The sequence below is a fragment of the Limanda limanda genome, chromosome 10 (assembly GCF_963576545.1).
Source record: "Limanda limanda chromosome 10, fLimLim1.1, whole genome shotgun sequence".
NCBI classification, from domain to species: domain Eukaryota; kingdom Metazoa; phylum Chordata; class Actinopteri; order Pleuronectiformes; family Pleuronectidae; genus Limanda; species Limanda limanda.
In genome coordinates, this window is record NC_083645.1 from 16,408,412 (window position 1) to 16,425,450 (window position 17,039).

The 17,039-nt window shown below is 43.9% G+C and overlaps 6 protein-coding genes across 6 annotated transcripts; all 6 read right to left on the bottom strand.

The window, feature by feature from the left end:
- Positions 1 to 21: 21 nt before the first annotated feature.
- LOC133011436 (protocadherin alpha-C2-like) lies at positions 22 to 2,487 on the bottom strand. The gene has a single exon (XM_061079168.1). The coding sequence runs from the start codon at positions 2,485 to 2,487 to the stop codon at positions 22 to 24; it is 2,466 nt and encodes an 821-aa protein (XP_060935151.1).
- Positions 2,488 to 2,840: 353 nt separating this feature from the next.
- On the bottom strand, positions 2,841 to 5,408 carry LOC133011437 (protocadherin alpha-C2-like). The gene has a single exon (XM_061079169.1). It carries the CDS (start codon positions 5,406 to 5,408, stop codon positions 2,841 to 2,843), a length of 2,568 nt encoding a protein of 855 aa, XP_060935152.1.
- Positions 5,409 to 5,851: 443 nt separating this feature from the next.
- On the bottom strand, positions 5,852 to 8,287 carry LOC133011438 (protocadherin alpha-C2-like). Its single transcript, XM_061079170.1, has one exon. It carries the CDS (start codon positions 8,285 to 8,287, stop codon positions 5,852 to 5,854), a length of 2,436 nt encoding a protein of 811 aa, XP_060935153.1.
- Positions 8,288 to 8,768: 481 nt separating this feature from the next.
- Positions 8,769 to 11,195, bottom strand: LOC133011439 (protocadherin alpha-C2-like). The gene has a single exon (XM_061079171.1). It carries the CDS (start codon positions 11,193 to 11,195, stop codon positions 8,769 to 8,771), a length of 2,427 nt encoding a protein of 808 aa, XP_060935154.1.
- Positions 11,196 to 11,638: 443 nt separating this feature from the next.
- Positions 11,639 to 14,104, bottom strand: LOC133011440 (protocadherin alpha-C2-like). The gene has a single exon (XM_061079172.1). The coding sequence runs from the start codon at positions 14,102 to 14,104 to the stop codon at positions 11,639 to 11,641; it is 2,466 nt and encodes an 821-aa protein (XP_060935155.1).
- A 349-nt stretch (positions 14,105 to 14,453) lies between these two features.
- pcdhb (protocadherin b) lies at positions 14,454 to 16,993 on the bottom strand. The gene is made up of 2 exons (XM_061079173.1): positions 14,612 to 16,993; positions 14,454 to 14,510 (listed from the first exon to the last, which is right to left on the bottom strand). The coding sequence occupies exons 1-2, from the start codon at positions 16,991 to 16,993 to the stop codon at positions 14,454 to 14,456; spliced, it is 2,439 nt and encodes an 812-aa protein (XP_060935156.1).
- Between the last annotated feature and the right edge of the window lie 46 nt (positions 16,994 to 17,039).

A 17,039-nucleotide genomic window follows, 5' to 3' on the forward strand; every position in this document is an offset into this window, starting at 1 on the left:
GTACTACAAAATGTTCAGAGTTTATAGCAACATATGGCTCAATAATGATAAATTATGTGGGCATTTTGTAAGTGTAATGTGATTTCCTACCTGCAGAGTAGAAGCTGCTGAGTCGCTCGTGTTTGTGAGTCCTGTTCCTCTCGGTAAACTGGACACGATGTATCTTGAGCCTTTTGGCACAGGCTGTCTGACCACCATCTTTCCTTTCCGGGTCTCTGCCAGAAACAGACTATACCAGTAGGCATCGTTGGAGACCAGAGTGGAATCTGCGATGGTGGAGTTCCTCTCACTGATCACACTGTTCCTGCAGGGAAGAGTCGCGTTGCTGGGCTTGGGTTTCTGACACTTGAGCACGATGGTGACCAATATGGTGATGAGCAGGAGAAACGACACGGAGCCCAGACCGATCACCAAATACAGGTTTAGGTCTGAGAAGATGTCGTACTCCAAAGGCACCTCAGTCATGTCAGAGTAGGCCTTAACGACAGTCTCCACCGTGGACAGCTTGATGGTGACTGTTGCAGAGAGAGCGGGATCTCCGTTGTCCTTGGCAACAACAACCAGTCTCTGGTGGCGTGGATCTCTGTAACTGAACATCCTCATGGTCCGGATCTCTCCGTTGTACTGGTCCAGACTGAACAAGGTGGCGTCAGTCACCTGTAGAAACTGGTAGGTAATCCGAGAGTTGTGCACCGAGTCTGTGTCTAAAGCGATCACCTTGGAAACCAGAGATCCTTTATCTGTGGATCTGGGGATCTTCTCCTCCACCACCGAGCCGTGCGCGCGCCACGGAGACACGATAACCGGAGCGTTGTCGTTCTGGTCCATAATAACAATATGGACGGTGACGTTACTGCTGAGTGGAGGAGAACCAGAGTCCCTCGCCTCGATGTGGAAAAGAAACTCCTTTTCGATCTCATAGTCAAAAGTTTTCAGTGCGTAAAGATTACCGTTCTCTGGGTTGATGGAGAACAGCATGGACATGGAGGTGTTGGCTATCTCCCTCTCTAGGATGAAATAAACCAGATACTGGTTTTCATGGAGATCAGGGTCAAAGGCAGTGAGTGAACTGAGCAACGCCCCAGGTGCGTTATTCTCCATCACACGTATCGTGTAAAACGACTGAGGGAACTGTGGAACATTGTCATTAATATCCAGCAGCTCTAAAGTCATAGTTTCGTTGTCAGATAAAGGAGGAGAACCTCTGTCTGTGACGGTGAAAGTGACGTCATATTCATGAACCTTCTCACGGTCTAACTGCTCTGACACCACTAATTCATAATAGTTATCAGAGGATTCCCTCAGTTTGAAAGGCATATTATCTGGAATACGAAGATCAACCACTCCATTGTCACCAGAGTCTTTATCACTGACACTAACCACAGCGATCACTGTGTCTAATTCTATGTTTTCATTGACTGGACTCTGAAATGATTTAATAGATATTTCTGGGTGGTTGTCATTCATGTCTTCGACCAGAATCTTTATGGTGCATTGTCCTGATAAACTAGTGGCTCCGTGGTCGGTTGCTATAACTTCCATATCATAAATCCGGAAGTCCTCGTAGTTTAACATTCCCTTCACAGTAATTTCACCAGTGGAAGGATTCAGATTAAATGTTTCCTGCGTTTTCTCTGACGTATACAAACTATATGAGTAAGTTATCTCAGAGTTTGACCCTTCATCTAAATCCGTTGCATTCAGATGAATAACAAGACTTCCTATGGGGGAATTCTCCAGTATTTTTATATTATGAATAACATTATCAAACGTAGGTACGTTATCATTTGTGTCTAACACGTGAACAATAATATTAACGGTACCAGAACGAGCAGGTGTTCCTCCATCTACAGCTGTGAGTATTAAATTATGAAGAGCCTGCTGCTCCCGGTCTAAAGTCTTTTTTAAGATTAATTCAGCAAATTTGGACCCGTCTCTTCCGGTCTGAACTTCAATATTAAAATGTTCGCTTTCACTGAGATGGTAAGTTTTCACCGAGTTGCTCCCGACATCAGGATCAACTGCATTACTGAGAGAGAATCTCTCTCCTTTTGGTGTCGACTCAGAAATGTCTAAGTGTATCGCGTCTCTTCTAAATTGCGGGGCGTTGTCGTTTATATCCAAGATTTCAACCTCTATATTCAATATTCGTAATGGGCTTTCTAGAATAACTTCCAGTTTGAGATAACATGACGCTGATGATTTGTAATTGCAAATATATTCTCTGTCAATCTTCTCCACAATGTACAGTTCTCCAGTCTCTTTGTTCACATCCAGATATTTCTTATTTTCGATGATGTCCAGACGGATCTTCCTCTGATTTAGTGTTTTCACGTCCAGGCCGAGATCAGTAGCGAGATTTGCTACAACTGATCCTTCTTTCATTTCCTCTGGTATTGAATAATGAGTTACTGAAGACGATATTTTACGAACGAAGGAAAAAAGGACAAGAACCCCGAGCAGCACGTACCTTCTGCAAGACTCCATTGTTACATCGGGTCGCATTGTTGTCCGTATTCACTTCCGTCTTAATGCAGATATCCAGGATTATTTGTTGTGATGACCATCGACCTCTATCATATTAATAAAGTTTTAATCCACACGATATTCCAGCATCATTTAAAAAAGAAGGAGTGTGTTTTCCGAGCGGCGTTTCAGGACCACGAAGCTGTCCTGCTGTTTCACGATCTGCCGTAATGGGAGCGAGTCTCTGTCATGACGTTCATGGTCTGGATTTTTACTCACGGAACAGCGCCACCCTTTTAGTTTTTGTATATTATTTTTGATAGATTAAGTATCAAGACAGTGTTTGTTTTTACAAATTTCCCTCATTGTGAGTTTTAATAGACAATTACAGACGAAAAACCTCGGATTTGAGGACACATTTCTTGATCCAAACTATTGAAGCGTACTACAGAATGTTCAGAGTTTATAGAAACATATGGCTGAATATTAATACATGATGTGCGCATGTTGTAAAGTGTAATGTGATTTCCTACCTGCAGAGTAGAAGCTGCTGAGTCACTGGTGTTTGTGAGTCCTGTTCCTCTCGGTAAACTGGACACGATGTATCTGGAGCCCTTTGGCACAGGCTGTCTGACCACCATCTTTCCTTTCCGGGTCTCTGCCAGAAACAGACTGTACCAGTAGGCATCGTTGGAGACCAGAGTAGAATCTGCGATGGTGGAGTTCCTCTCACTGATCACACTGTTCCTACAGGGAGGAGCCAAGTTGCTGGGCTTGGGTTTCTGACACTTGAGCACGATGGTGACCAGTATGGTGATGAGCAGGAGAAACGACACGGAGCCCAGACCGATCACCAAATACAGGTTTAGGTCTGAGAAGATGTCATACTCCAGAGGCACCTCAGTCATGTCAGAGTAGGCCTTAACGACAGTCTCCACAGTGGACAGCTTGATGGTGACTGTGGCAGAGAGAGCAGGATCCCCGTTGTCCTTGGCAACAACAACCAGTCTCTGGTGGCGTGGATCTCTGTAACTGAACATCCTCATGGTCCGGATCTCTCCGTTGTATTGGTCCAGACTGAACAAGGTGGCGTCAGTCACCTGTAGAAACTGGTAGGTAATCCGAGAGTTGTGAACTGAGTCCGTGTCTAAAGCGATCACCTTGGAAACCAGAGATCCTTTATCTGTGGATCTGGGGATCTTCTCCTCCACCACCGAGCCGTGCGCGCGCCACGGAGACACGATAACCGGAGCGTTGTCGTTCTGGTCCACAATAACAATATGGACGGTGACGTTACTGCTGAGTGGAGGAGAACCAGAGTCTCTGGCCTCGATGTGGAAAAGAAACTCCTTCTCGATCTCATAGTCAAAAGTTTTCAGTGCGTAAAGATTACCGTTCTCTGGGTTGATGGAGAACAGCATGGACATGGAGGTGTTGGCTATCTCCCTCTCTAGGATGAAATAAACCAGATACTGGTTTTCATGGAGATCAGGGTCAAAGGCAGTGAGTGAACTGAGCAAGGCCCCAGGTGCGTTATTCTCCATCACACGTATTGTGTAAAACGACTGAGGGAACTGTGGAACATTGTCATTAATATCCAGCAGCTCTAAAGTCATAGTTTCGTTGTCAGATAAAGGAGGAGAACCTCTGTCTGTGACGGTGAACGTGACGTCATATTCAGGAACCTTCTCACGGTCTAACGGCTCTGACACCACTAATTCATAATAGTTATCAGAGGATTCTCTCAGTTTGAAAGGCATATTATCTGGAATACGAAGATCAACCACTCCATTGTCACCAGAGTCTTTATCACTGACACTAACCACAGCTATCACTGTGTCTAATTCTATGTTTTCATTGACTGGACTCTGAAATGATTTAATAGATATTTCTGGGTGGTTGTCATTCATGTCTTCAACCAGAATCTTTATGGTACATTGTCCTGATAAACTAGTTGCTCCGTGGTCGGTTGCTATAACTTCCATATCATAAATCCTGAAGTCCTCGTAGTTTAACATTCCTTTCACAGTAATTTCACCAGTGGAAGGATTCAGATTAAATGTTTCCTGGGTTTTCTCTGAGGTATATAAACTATATGAGTAAATTATCTCAGAGTTTGACCCCTCATCTGAATCCGTTGCATTTAGATGAATAACAAGACTTCCTAGGGGGGAATTCTCCAGTATTTGTATATTATGAATAACTTTATCAAACGTAGGAGCGTTGTCGTTTGTGTCTAATACACGAACAATAACACTGGCAGTACCAGAACGAGCAGGTGTTCCTCCATCTACAGCTGTGAGTATTAAATTATGAACAGCCTGCTGCTCCCGGTCCAAAGTCTTTTTTAATATTAATTCAGCAAATTTCGACCCATCTCTTCCGGTCTGCACTTCAATATTAAAATGTTCGCTTTCACTCAGATGGTAAGTTTTCACTGAGTTGCTCCCGACATCAGGATCAACTGCATTACTGAGAGAGAATCTCTCTCCTTTTGGCGTCGACTCAGAAATATCTAAGTGTATGACGTCTCTTCTAAATTGAGGGGCGTTGTCATTCATATCGAGAATTTCTAATTCTATATTAAATATTCGCACTGGGTTCTCGAGTATTAGTTCTTGTTTGAGATAACAAGACAACTTTGCAGGACAAATATATTCTCTGTCAATCTTCTCCACAATGTACAGTTCCCCAGTCTCTTTGTTCACATCCAGATATTTCTTATTTGCGATGTTGTCCAGACGCATCTTCCTCTTAATCAGTGTTTTCACATCCAGGCCGAGATCAGTCGCGAGGTTTGCTACAACTGATCCTTCTTTCATTTCCTCGGGTATTGAATAATGAGTCACTGAAGTCGATATGTCACGAACGAAGGAAAAAAGAACAAGAACCACGAGCAGCACGTACCTTCTGCAAGACTCCATTGTTACATCGGATCGCATTGATGTCCGTGTTCAGATCAATCTTAATGCAGATATCCGGGATTATTGACTTTAGTTGTGATGATCATCGACATCTGTCATATTAGTATAATTTTAATCCACGCGATATTCCAGTATTATTTGAAAAACGTTGGAGTGTGTTTTCCGAGCAGCGTTTCAGCACCGCTGAGCTGTGCTGCTGTTTCACGATCTGCCGTAATGGCAGCGAGTCAGTGTCATGACGTTCATGGTCTGGATTTTTACTAACGGAACAGCGCCACCCTTTTAGTTTTAAAAGACTATATTTCTTATATCTGACATGATTCCCGTATTTATTTATTTTAAAATCTGTTACTTTCATTCGTTTGAATGGAAAATTTCAGACACCATTTTTTATCTAAACAAATGAAGCGTACTACAAAATGTTCAGAGTATATAGCAACATATTGCTCGATATTGATAAATTATGAGTGCATTTTGCAAAGTGTAATGTGATTTCCTACCTGCAGAGTAGAAGCTGCTGAGTCGCTCGTGTTTGTGAGTCCTGTCCCTCTCGGTAAACTGGACACGATGTATCTGGAACCCTTTGGCACAGGCTGTCTGACCACCATCTTTCCTTTCCTGGTCTCTGCCAGAAACAGACTGTACCAGTAGGCATCGTTGGAGACCAGAGTGGAATCTGCGATGGTGGAGTTCCTCTCACTGATCACACTGTTCCTGCAGGGAAGAGTCGCGTTGCTGGGCTTGGGTTTCTGACACTTGAGCACGATGGTGACAAGTATGGTGATAAGCAGGAGAAACGACACGGAGCCCAGACCGATCACCAAATACAGGTTAAGGTCTGAGAAGATGTCGTACTCTAGAGGCACCTCAGTCATGTCAGAGTAGGCCTTAACGACAGTCTCCACCGTGGACAGCTTGATGGTGACTGTGGCAGAGAGAGCAGGATCCCCGTTGTCCTTGGCAACAACAACCAGTCTCTGGTGGCGTGGATCTCTGTAACTGAACATCCTCATTGTCCGGATCTCTCCATTGTATTGGTCCAGACTGAACAAGGTGGCGTCAGTCACCTGTAGAAACTGGTAGGTAATTCGAGAGTTATGAACTGAGTCCGTGTCTAAAGCGATCACCTTGGAAACCAGAGATCCTTTATCTGTGGATCTGGGGATCTTCTCCTCCACCACCGAGCCGTGTGCGCGCCACGGAGACACGATAACCGGAGCGTTGTCGTTCTGGTCCACAATAACAATATGGACGGTGACATTACTGCTGAGTGGAGGAGAACCAGAGTCTCTGGCCTCGATGTGGAAAAGAAACTCCTTCTCGATCTCATAGTCAAAAGTTTTCAGTGCGTAAAGATTACCGTTCTCTGGGTTGATGGAGAACAGCATGGACATGGAGGTGTTGGCTATCTCCCTCTCTAGAATGAAATAAACCAGATACTGGTTTTCATGGAGATCAGGGTCAAAGGCAGTGAGTGAACTGAGCAAGGCCCCAGGTGCGTTATTCTCCATCACACGGATCGTGTAAAACGACTGAGGGAACTGTGGAACATTGTCATTAATATCCAGCAGCTCTAAAGTCATAGTTTCATTGTCAGATAAAGGAGGAGAACCTCTGTCTGTGACGGTGAACGTGACGTCATATTCATTAACCTTCTCACGGTCTAACGGCTCTGACACCACTAATTCATAATAGTTATCAGAGGATTCTCTCAGTTTGAAAGGCATATTAACTGGAATACGAAGATCAACCACTCCATTGTCACCAGAGTCTTTATCACTGACACTAACCACAGCGATCACTGTGTCTAATTCTATGTTTTCATTGACTGGACTCTGAAATGATTTAATAGATATTTCTGGGTGGTTGTCATTCATGTCTTCAACCAGAATCTTTATGGTACATTGTCCTGATAAACTTGTGGCTCCGTGGTCGGTTGCTATAACTTCCATATCATAAATCCTGAAGTCCTCATAGTTTAACATTCCCTTCACAGTAATTTCACCAGTGGAAGGATTCAGATTAAATGTTTCCTGCGTTTTCTCCGACGTATATAAACTATATGAGTAAATTATATTAGAGTTTGACCCCTCATCTAAATCCATTGCATTCAGATGGATAACAAGACTTCCTATGGGGGAATTCTCCAGTATTTTTACATTATGAATCACTTTATCAAACGTCGGAGCGTTATCATTTGTGTCTAAAACACGAACAATAACACTGGCAGTACCTGAACGAGCAGGTGTTCCTCCATCTACAGCTGTGAGTATTAAATTGTGAACAGCCTGCTGCTCCCGATCTAAAGTCTTTTTCAAGATTAGTTCAGCAAATTTCGACCCGTCTCTTCCGGTCTGAACTTCAATATTAAAATGTTCGCTTTCACTGAGATGGTAAGTTTTCACCGAGTTGCTCCCGACATCAGGATCAACTGCATTACTGAGAGAGAATCTCTCTCCTTTTACCGTCGACTCAGAAATATCTAAGTGTATGACGTCTCTTCTAAATTGCGGGGCGTTGTCGTTTATGTCCAGAATTTCAACTTCTATATTAAATATTCTTACCGGGCTTTCTAGTATTACTTCCAGTTTGAGATAACAAGACGCTGATGATTTGTAATTGCAATTATATTCTCTGTCAATCTTCTCCACAATGTACAGTTCCCCAGTCTCTTTGTTCACATCCAGATATTTCTTATTTTCGATGATGTCCAGACGTATCTTCCTCTGATTCAGTGTTTTCACATCCAAGCCGAGATCAGTAGCGAGGTTTGCTACAACTGATCCTTCTTTAATTTCCTCGGGTATGGAATAATGAGTCACTGAAGTCGATATGTTACGAACGAAGGAAAAAAGAACGAGAACCACGAGCAGCACGTACCTTCTGCAAGACTCCATTGTTACATCGGGTTGCATTGTTGTCCGTGTTTAGATCAGTCTTAATGCAGATATCCGGGAGTATCTGTTGTGATGACCATCGACCTCTATCATATTAATAGAGTTTTAATCCACATGATATTCCAGGATTATTGAAAAAAAAAGAGTGTGTTTTTCGAGCGGCGTTTCAGCAGCACGGAGCTGTCTGACTGATTCACGATCTGCAGTAATGGCAGCGAGTCACTGTCATGACGTTCATGGTCTGGATTTTTACTAACGGAACAGCGCCACCCTTTCCGTTTAAAATGAATATATTTGCTAGATTTTATAGGATGACCTTATTTTATTTTTTATTTGTTTTATCATTGTGAGTTTTAATACACTAAAACAGAGAGTAAACATAAGATTCACTGACAACCTTTTTAATCTTAATTATTTATCTTGTTACAAGATGTTCAGATTATATAGCAACATATGGATCCATATTGACAAAAGAACGTGTTCAGTTTTTAAGTGTAATGTGATTTCCTACCTGCAGAGTAGAAGCTGCTGATTCGCTCGTGTTTGTGAGTCCTGTTCCTCTCGGTAAACTGGACACGATGTATCTGGAGCCCTTTGGCACAGGCTGTCTGACCACCATCTTTCCTTTCCGGGTCTCTGCCAGAAACAGACTGTACCAGTAGGCATCGTTGGAGACCAGAGTGGAATCTGCGATGGTGGAGTTCCTCTCACTGATCAGACTGTTCCTGCAGGGAAGAGTCGCGTTGCTGGGCTTGGGTTTCTGACACTTGAGCACGATGGTGACCAATATGGTGATGAGCAGGAGAAACGACACGGAGCCCAGCCCGATCACCAGATACAGGTTTAGGTCTGAGAAGATGTCGTACTCTAGAGGCACCTCAGTCATGTCAGAGTAGGCCTTAACGACAGTCTCCACCGTGGACAGCTTGATGGTGACTGTAGCAGAGAGAGCAGGATCTCCGTTGTCCTTGGCAACAACAACAAGTCTCTGGTGGCGTGGATCTCTGTAGCTGAACATCCTCATAGTCCGGATCTCTCCGTTGTATTGGTCCAGACTGAACAAGGTGGCGTCAGTCACCTGTAGAAACTGGTAGGTAATCCGAGAGTTATGAACTGAGTCCGTGTCTAAAGCGATCACCTTGGAAACCAGAGATCCTTTATCTGTGGATCTGGGGATCTTCTCCTCCACCACCGAGCCGTGCGCGCGCCACGGAGACACGATAACCGGAGCGTTGTCGTTCTGGTCCACAATAACAATATGGACGCTGACGTTACTGCTGAGTGGAGGAGAACCAGAGTCTCTGGCCTCGATGTGGAAAAGAAACTCCTTTTCGATCTCATAGTCAAAAGTTTTCAGTGCGTAAAGGTTACCGTTCTCTGGGTTGATGGAGAACAGCATGGACATGGAGGTGTTGGCTATCTCCCTCTCTAGGATGAAATAAACCAGATACTGGTTTTCATGGAGATCAGGGTCAAAGGCAGTGAGTGAACTGAGCAAGGCCCCAGGTGCGTTATTCTCCATCACAAGTATCGTGTAAAATGACTGAGGGAACTGTGGAACATTGTCATTAATATCCAGTAGCTCTAAGGTCATAGTTTCGTTGTCAGATAAAGGAGGAGTACCTCTGTCTGTGACGGTGAACGTGACGTCATATTCAAGGACCTTCTCACGGTCTAACGGCTCTGACACCACTAATTCATAATAGTTATCAGAGGATTCTCTCAGTTTGAAAGGCATATTATCTGGAATACGAAGATCAACCACTCCATTGTCACCAGAGTCTTTATCACTGACACTAACCACAGCGATCACTGTCTCTAATTCTATGTTTTCATTGACTGGACTCTGGAATGATTTAATAGATATTTCTGGGTGATTGTCATTCATGTCTTCAACCAGAATCTTTATGGTACATTGTCCTGATAAACTAGGTGCTCCGTGGTCGGTTGCTATAACTTCCATATCATAAATCCTGAAGTCCTCGTAGTTCAACATTCCCTTCACAGTTATTTCACCAGTGGAAGGATTCAGATTAAATGTTTCCTGTGTTTTCTCTGACGTGTATAAACTATATGAATAAATTATATCAGAGTTTGACCCCTCATCTAAATCCGTTGCATTCAGATGAATAACAAGACTTCCTAGGGGGGAATTCTCCAGTATTTTTATATTATGAATCGCTTTATCAAACGTAGGAGCGTTGTCATTTGTGTCTAATACACGAACAATAACACTGGCAGTACCAGAACGAGCAGGTGTTCCTTCATCTACAGCTGTGAGCATTAAATTATGAACAGCCTGCTGCTCCCTGTCTAAAGTATTTTTTAAGATTAATTCGGCAAACATCGTCCCTTCTCTTCCGGTCTGAACTTCAATATTAAAATGTTCACTTTCACTGAGATGGTAAGTTTTCACCGAGTTGCTCCCGACATCAGGATCAACTGCATTACTGAGAGAGAATCTCTCTCCTTTTGGCGTCGACTCAGAAATATCCAAGTGTATGACGTCTCTTCGAAATTGCGGGGCGTTGTCATTCATATCGAGAATTTCTACTTCTATATTAAAAATCCGCACGGGGTTGTCTAATATTACCTCCAGTCTAAGGTAACATGAAACTGAGGATTTTGCAGTGCAAATATATTCTCTGTCAATCTTCTCCACAATGTACAGCTCCCCAGTCTCTTTGTTCACATCCAGATATTTCTTGTTTGTGATGATATCCAGACGCATCTTCCTCTGATTCAGTGTTTTCACATCCAGGCCGAGATCAGTCGCGAGGTTTGCTACAACTGATCCTTCTTTCATTTCCTCGGGTATTGAATAATGACTCGCTGAAGTCGATGTGTTACGAACGAAGGAAAAAAGAACGAGAACCACGAGCAGCACGTACCTTCTGCAAGACTCCATTGTTACATCGGGTCGCATTGTTGTCCGTGTTTAGATCAGTCGTTATGCAGATATCCGGGTTTATTTGTTGTGATCACCATCGACCTATATCATATTAATATAGTTTTAATCCACTAGATATTCCAGCATTATTGAAAGAAAAAAGGAGTGTGTTTTCCGACCGGCGTTTCAACACCACGGAGCTGTCCTGCGGTATCACGATCTGCCGTAATGGCAGCGAGTCACTGTCATGACGTTCAAGGTCCGGGGTTTTACTAACGGAACAGCGCCACCATTTTACTTTTAAAATAAAATGTTTGCTAGATTAAGTATCATGACCGTGTTTATTTCAATACATTTCTATCATTGTGATTTTTAATTAATAATAATATTTAAAAAAACTCAGATTTGAGTACACATTTTTTGATCCTAACTAATGAAGCGTACTACAAAATGTTCAGAGTTTATAACAACATATCGCTCAATAATGATAAATGATGTGGGCATTTTGTAAGTGTAATGGGATTTCCTACCTGCAGAGTAGAAGCTGCTGAGTCGCTGGTGTTTGTGAATCCTGTTCCTCTCGGTAAACTGGACACGATGTATCTGGAGCCCTTTGGCACAGGTTGTCTGACCACCATCTTTCCTTTCCTGGTCTCTGCCAGAAAGAGACTGTACCAGTAGGCATCGTTGGAGACCAGAGTGGAATCTGCGATGGTGGAGTTCCTCTCACTGATCAGACTGTTCCTGCAGGGAAGAGTCGCGTTGCTGGGCTTGGGTTTCTGACACTTGAGCACGATGGTGACCAATATGGTGATGAGCAGGAGAAACGACACGGAGCCCAGACCGATCACCAAATACAGGTTTAGGTCTGAGAAGATGTCGTACTCCAGAGGCACCTCAGTCATGTCAGAGTAGGCCTTAACGACAGTCTCCACCGTGGACAGCTTGATGGTGACTGTGGCAGAGAGAGCAGGATCCCCGTTGTCCTTGGCAACAACAACCAGTCTCTGGTGGCGTGGATCTCTGTAACTGAACATCCTCATGGTCCGGATCTCTCCGTTGTATTGGTCCAGACTGAACAAGGTGGCGTCAGTCACCTGTAGAAACTGGTAGGTAATCCGAGAGTTGTGAACTGAGTCCGTGTCTAAAGCGATCACCTTGGAAACCAGAGATCCTTTATCTGTGGATCTGGGGATCTTCTCCTCCACCACCGAGCCGTGCGCGCGCCACGGAGACACGATAACCGGGGCGTTGTCGTTCTGGTCCACAATAACAATATGGACGGTGACGTTACTGCTGAGTGGAGGAGAACCAGAGTCTCTGGCCTCGATGTGGAAAAGAAACTCCTTCTCGATCTCATAGTCAAAAGTTTTCAGTGCGTAAAGATTACCGTTCTCTGGGTTGATGGAGAACAGCATGGACATGGATGTGTTGGCTATCTCCCTCTCTAGGATGAAATAAACCAGATACTGGTTTTCATGGAGATCAGGGTCAAAGGCAGTGAGTGAACTGAGCAAGGCCCCAGGTGCATTATTCTCCATCACACGGATCGTGTAAAACGACTGAGGGAACTGTGGAACATTGTCATTAATATCCAGCAGCTCTAAAGTCATAGTTTCGTTGTCAGATAAAGGAGGAGAACCTCTGTCTGTGACGGTGAACGTGACGTCATATTCATGAACCTTCTCACGGTCTAACGGCTCTGACACCACTAATTCATAATAGTTATCAGAGGATTCTCTCAGTTTGAAAGGCATATTATCTGGAATACGAAGATCCACCACTCCATTGTCACCAGAGTCTTTATCACTGACACTAACCACAGCGATCACTGTGTCTAATTCTATGTTCTCATTGACTGGACTCTGAAATGATTTAATAGATATTTCTGGGTGGTTGTCATTCATGTCTTCAACCAGAATCTTTATGGTACATTGTCCTGATAAACTAGTGGCTCCGTGGTCGGTTGCTATAACTTCCATATCATAAATCCTGAAGTCCTCGTAGTTTAACATTCCCTTCACAGTAATTTCACCAGTGGAAGGATTCAGATTAAATGTTTCCTGCGTCTTTTCTGACGTATACAAACTATATGAGTAAATTATCTCAGAGTTTGAGCCCTCATCTAAATCTGTTGCATTCAGATCAATAACAAGACTTCCTATGGGAGAATTCTCCAGTATTTTTATATTATGAATAATTTTATCAAACGTAGGTGCGTTATCATTTGTGTCTAAAACGTGAACAACAATATTAACGGTACCAGAACGAGCAGGTGTTCCTCCATCTACAGCTGTGAGTATTAAATTATGAGTAGCCTGCTGCTCCCGGTCTAAAGTCTTATTTAATACTAATTCAGCAAATTTCGACCCATCTCTTCCGGTCTGAACTTCAATATTAAAATGTTCGCTTTCACTGAGATGGTAAGTTTTCACCGAGTTGCTCCCGACATCGGGATCAACTGCATTACTGAGAGAGAATCTCTCTCCTTTTGGCGTCGACTCAGAAATGTCTAAGTGTATCGCGTCTCTTCGAAATTGAGGGGCGTTGTCGTTTATATCCAAGATTTCCACCTCTATATTCAATATTCGTAATGGGCTTTCTAGTATTACTTCCAGTTTGACATAACATGACGCTGATGATTTCGTAGGGCAAAGATATTCTCTGTCAATCTTCTCCACAATGTACAGTTCCCCAGTCTCTTTGTTCACATCCAGATATTTCTTATTTTCGATGATGTCCAGACGGATCTTCCTCTGATTTAATGTTTTTACGTCCAGGCCGAGATCAGTAGCGAGGTTTGCTACAACTGATCCTTCTTTCATTTCCTCGGGTATTGAATAATGAGTCACTGAAGACGATATGTTACGAACGAAGGAAAAAAGGACTAGAACCCCGAGCAGCACGTACCTTCTGCAAGACTCCATTGTTACATCGGGTCGCATTGTTGTTCGTATTCACTTCCGTCTTGATGCAGATATCCAGGATATTTGTTTTGATGACCTTCGACCTCTATCATATTAATAAAGTTTTAATCCACACGATATTCCAGCATCATTTAAAAAAGGAGTGTGTTTTCCGAGCCGCGTTTCAGCACCGCTGAGCTGTCCTGCTGCTTCACGATCTGCCGTAATGGCAGCGAGTCACTGTCATGACGTTCATGGTCTGGATGTTTACTAACGGAACAGCGCCACCCTTATAGTTTTAAAATATTATATTTGCTAGATTAAGTATAATGTCGTATTTGCTGTTTGCAAATTTCTATCATCGTGAGTTTTAATGGACAATTACAGACAAAAGGGTCAGATTTGAAGACACACTTTTTGATCTAAACTAATGAAGCGTTCTACAAAATGATCAGAGCATATAGCAACATATGGCTCACTATTGATAAATCACGTGTGCATTTTGTAAAGTGTAATGTGATTTCCTACCTGCAGAGTAGAAGCTGCAGAGTCGCTCGTGTTTGTGAGTCCTGTTCCTCTCGGTAAACTGGACACGATGTATCTGGAGCCCTTTGGCACAGGCTGTCTGACCACCATCTTTCCTTTCCTGGTCTCTGCCAGAAACAGACTGTACCAGTAGGCATCGTTGGAGACCAGAGTGGAATCTGCGATGGTGGAGTTCCTCTCACTGATCACACTGTTCCTGCAGGGAAGAGTCGCGTTGCTGGGCTTGGGTTTCTGACACTTGAGCACGATGGTGACCAATATGGTGATGAGCAGGAGGAACGACACGGAGCCCAGACCGATCACCAGATACAGGTTTAGGTCTGAGAAGATGTCGTACTCCAGAGGCACCTCAGTCATGTCAGAGTAGGCCTTAGCGACAGTCTCCACCGTGGACAGCTTGATGGTGACTGTGGCAGAGAGAGCAGGATCCCCGTTGTCCTTGGCAACAACAACCAGTCTCTGGTGGCGTGGATCTCTATAACTGAACATCCTCATAGTCCGGATCTCTCCGTTGTATTGGTCCAGATTGAACAAGGTGGCGTCAGTCACCTGTAGAAACTGGTAGGTAATCCGAGAGTTGTGAACCGAGTCCGTGTCTAAAGCTATCACCTTGGAAACCAGAGATCCTTTATCTGTGGATCTGGGGATCTTCTCCTCCACCACCGAGCCGTGCGCGCGCCACGGAGACACGATAACCGGAGCGTTGTCGTTCTGGTCCACAATAACAATATGTACGGTGACGTTACTGCTGAGTGGAGGAGAACCAGAGTCTCTGGCTTCGATGTGGAAAAGAAACTCCTTCTCGATCTCATAGTCAAAAGTTTTCAGTGCGTAAAGATTACCGTTCTCTGGGTTGATGGAGAACAGCATGGACATGGAGGTGTTGGCTATCTCCTTCTCTAGAATGAAATAAACCAGATACTGGTTTTCATTGAGGTCAGGGTCAAAGGCAGTGAGTGAACTGAGCAAGGCCCCAGGTGCGTTATTCTCCATGACACGGATCGTATTAAACGACAGAGGGAACTTTGGTGCGTTGTCATTGATATCAAGCAGATGTACAGTTATTGTTACATTATCAGATAAAGGCGGAGTTCCTGCATCAGTCACAACCAGTGTGATGTCATATTCTGGAACAATTTCCCGATCTAAAGGCTCAGACACTATGAGATTGTAATGCATGGGTCTTTCTGATGAACTGTTTAGAATAAAGGGCATGAAGTGATGTAATGTTAAGCTCACTTTTCCATTATCGCCACTGTCTCTGTCACTTATGCCTACTAAAGCTATGACACTTCCTACTGGGATGTTCTCATTCACTGTGTTTTTAACAGACTGTATGGTGATGTCTGGATAATTATCATTCATATCAGTCACGTGAACGACCACTTTACACTGTCCCAATAACGGATGAATCCCTTTATCCCTGGCCTCAATGTGCATCTCATAGAATTTCATATCTTCATAGTCAATAGTGCCCTTCACGGTTATTTCCCCCGTGTTGGGATTTAGAGCAAAGACATCTTGTGTCTTCTCTGACGTGTAAAGGGTGAACGAGTACACAATCTCTGAATTCACACCCTCGTCGAGATCTGTGGCGTTTAGCTTCATCACCAAGGTTCCGATCGGAGAGTTTTCAGTCATGTTAACGGTGTAAATCTGCTTGTCAAACCGAGGAGGGTTGTCGTTTGTGTCCTGTACTCTGACGATGATGTTGGCAGTGCCAGAGCGCACAGGGACTCCGCCGTCCACAGCGGTCAGTACTAGATTATGAACAGCTTTCTCCTCTCTGTCTAAAGACTGGGTCAACACCAAATCCACATACTGAGTTCCGTCACTGCCCGTCTGAATTTCTATGGTGAATTGTTCACTGACACTGAGCTTGTATGTTTTAATTGTATTAACGCCAACATCTGGATCCACAGCATTCGGCAGAGAGAACCGCTCTCCGGGTGTTGCTGACTCCGACACGTCGAGCTCTACTCTGTCCCGTCGAAAATGCGGAGCGTTGTCATTTATGTCCGTTATTCCGAGCTCTATGTTAAAGATGCGTAAGGGACTCTCTATGACCACATCAAGCTTCATGAAACAGGACGTGGGCTTCGCCGGACAAAGATATTCCCTGTCCATCTTTTCCAGGATGTACAGCTCCCCTGTCTTTTTGTTAAAATCTAGATATTTCTTATTGGTGAAAATATCAAGTTTTACCTCTCGTTGGGCCAAACCTCCAGGCTCAAGTCCCAAATCCGCAGCGAGATTGGCCACCACAGAGCCCCTCTCCATCTCCTCGGCTATGGAGTAGCGCGTCACAGACAAAGCACTGGGCCAGACTGCACACAGGACAAAGACAGTGGCCCAGACCTTCATCCTGTCATCTCCAGGAAAAAATAATCCAGGATCTAAAGCCATTTCT

Coding starts and splice junctions, on each gene's coding strand:
- LOC133011436 (XM_061079168.1), bottom strand. CDS start 2,487: ATGGAGTCTTGCAGAAGGTACGTGCTGCTCGGGGTTCTTGTCCTTTTT.
- LOC133011437 (XM_061079169.1), bottom strand. CDS start 5,408: ATGCGATCCGATGTAACAATGGAGTCTTGCAGAAGGTACGTGCTGCTC.
- LOC133011438 (XM_061079170.1), bottom strand. CDS start 8,287: ATGGAGTCTTGCAGAAGGTACGTGCTGCTCGTGGTTCTCGTTCTTTTT.
- LOC133011439 (XM_061079171.1), bottom strand. CDS start 11,195: ATGGAGTCTTGCAGAAGGTACGTGCTGCTCGTGGTTCTCGTTCTTTTT.
- LOC133011440 (XM_061079172.1), bottom strand. CDS start 14,104: ATGGAGTCTTGCAGAAGGTACGTGCTGCTCGGGGTTCTAGTCCTTTTT.
- pcdhb (XM_061079173.1), bottom strand. CDS start 16,993: ATGAAGGTCTGGGCCACTGTCTTTGTCCTGTGTGCAGTCTGGCCCAGT. Junction 14,511..14,611: donor CTGCAGCTTCTACTCTGCAG/GTAGGAAATCAC, acceptor ACGCTTCATTAG/TTTAGATCAAAAAGTGTGTC.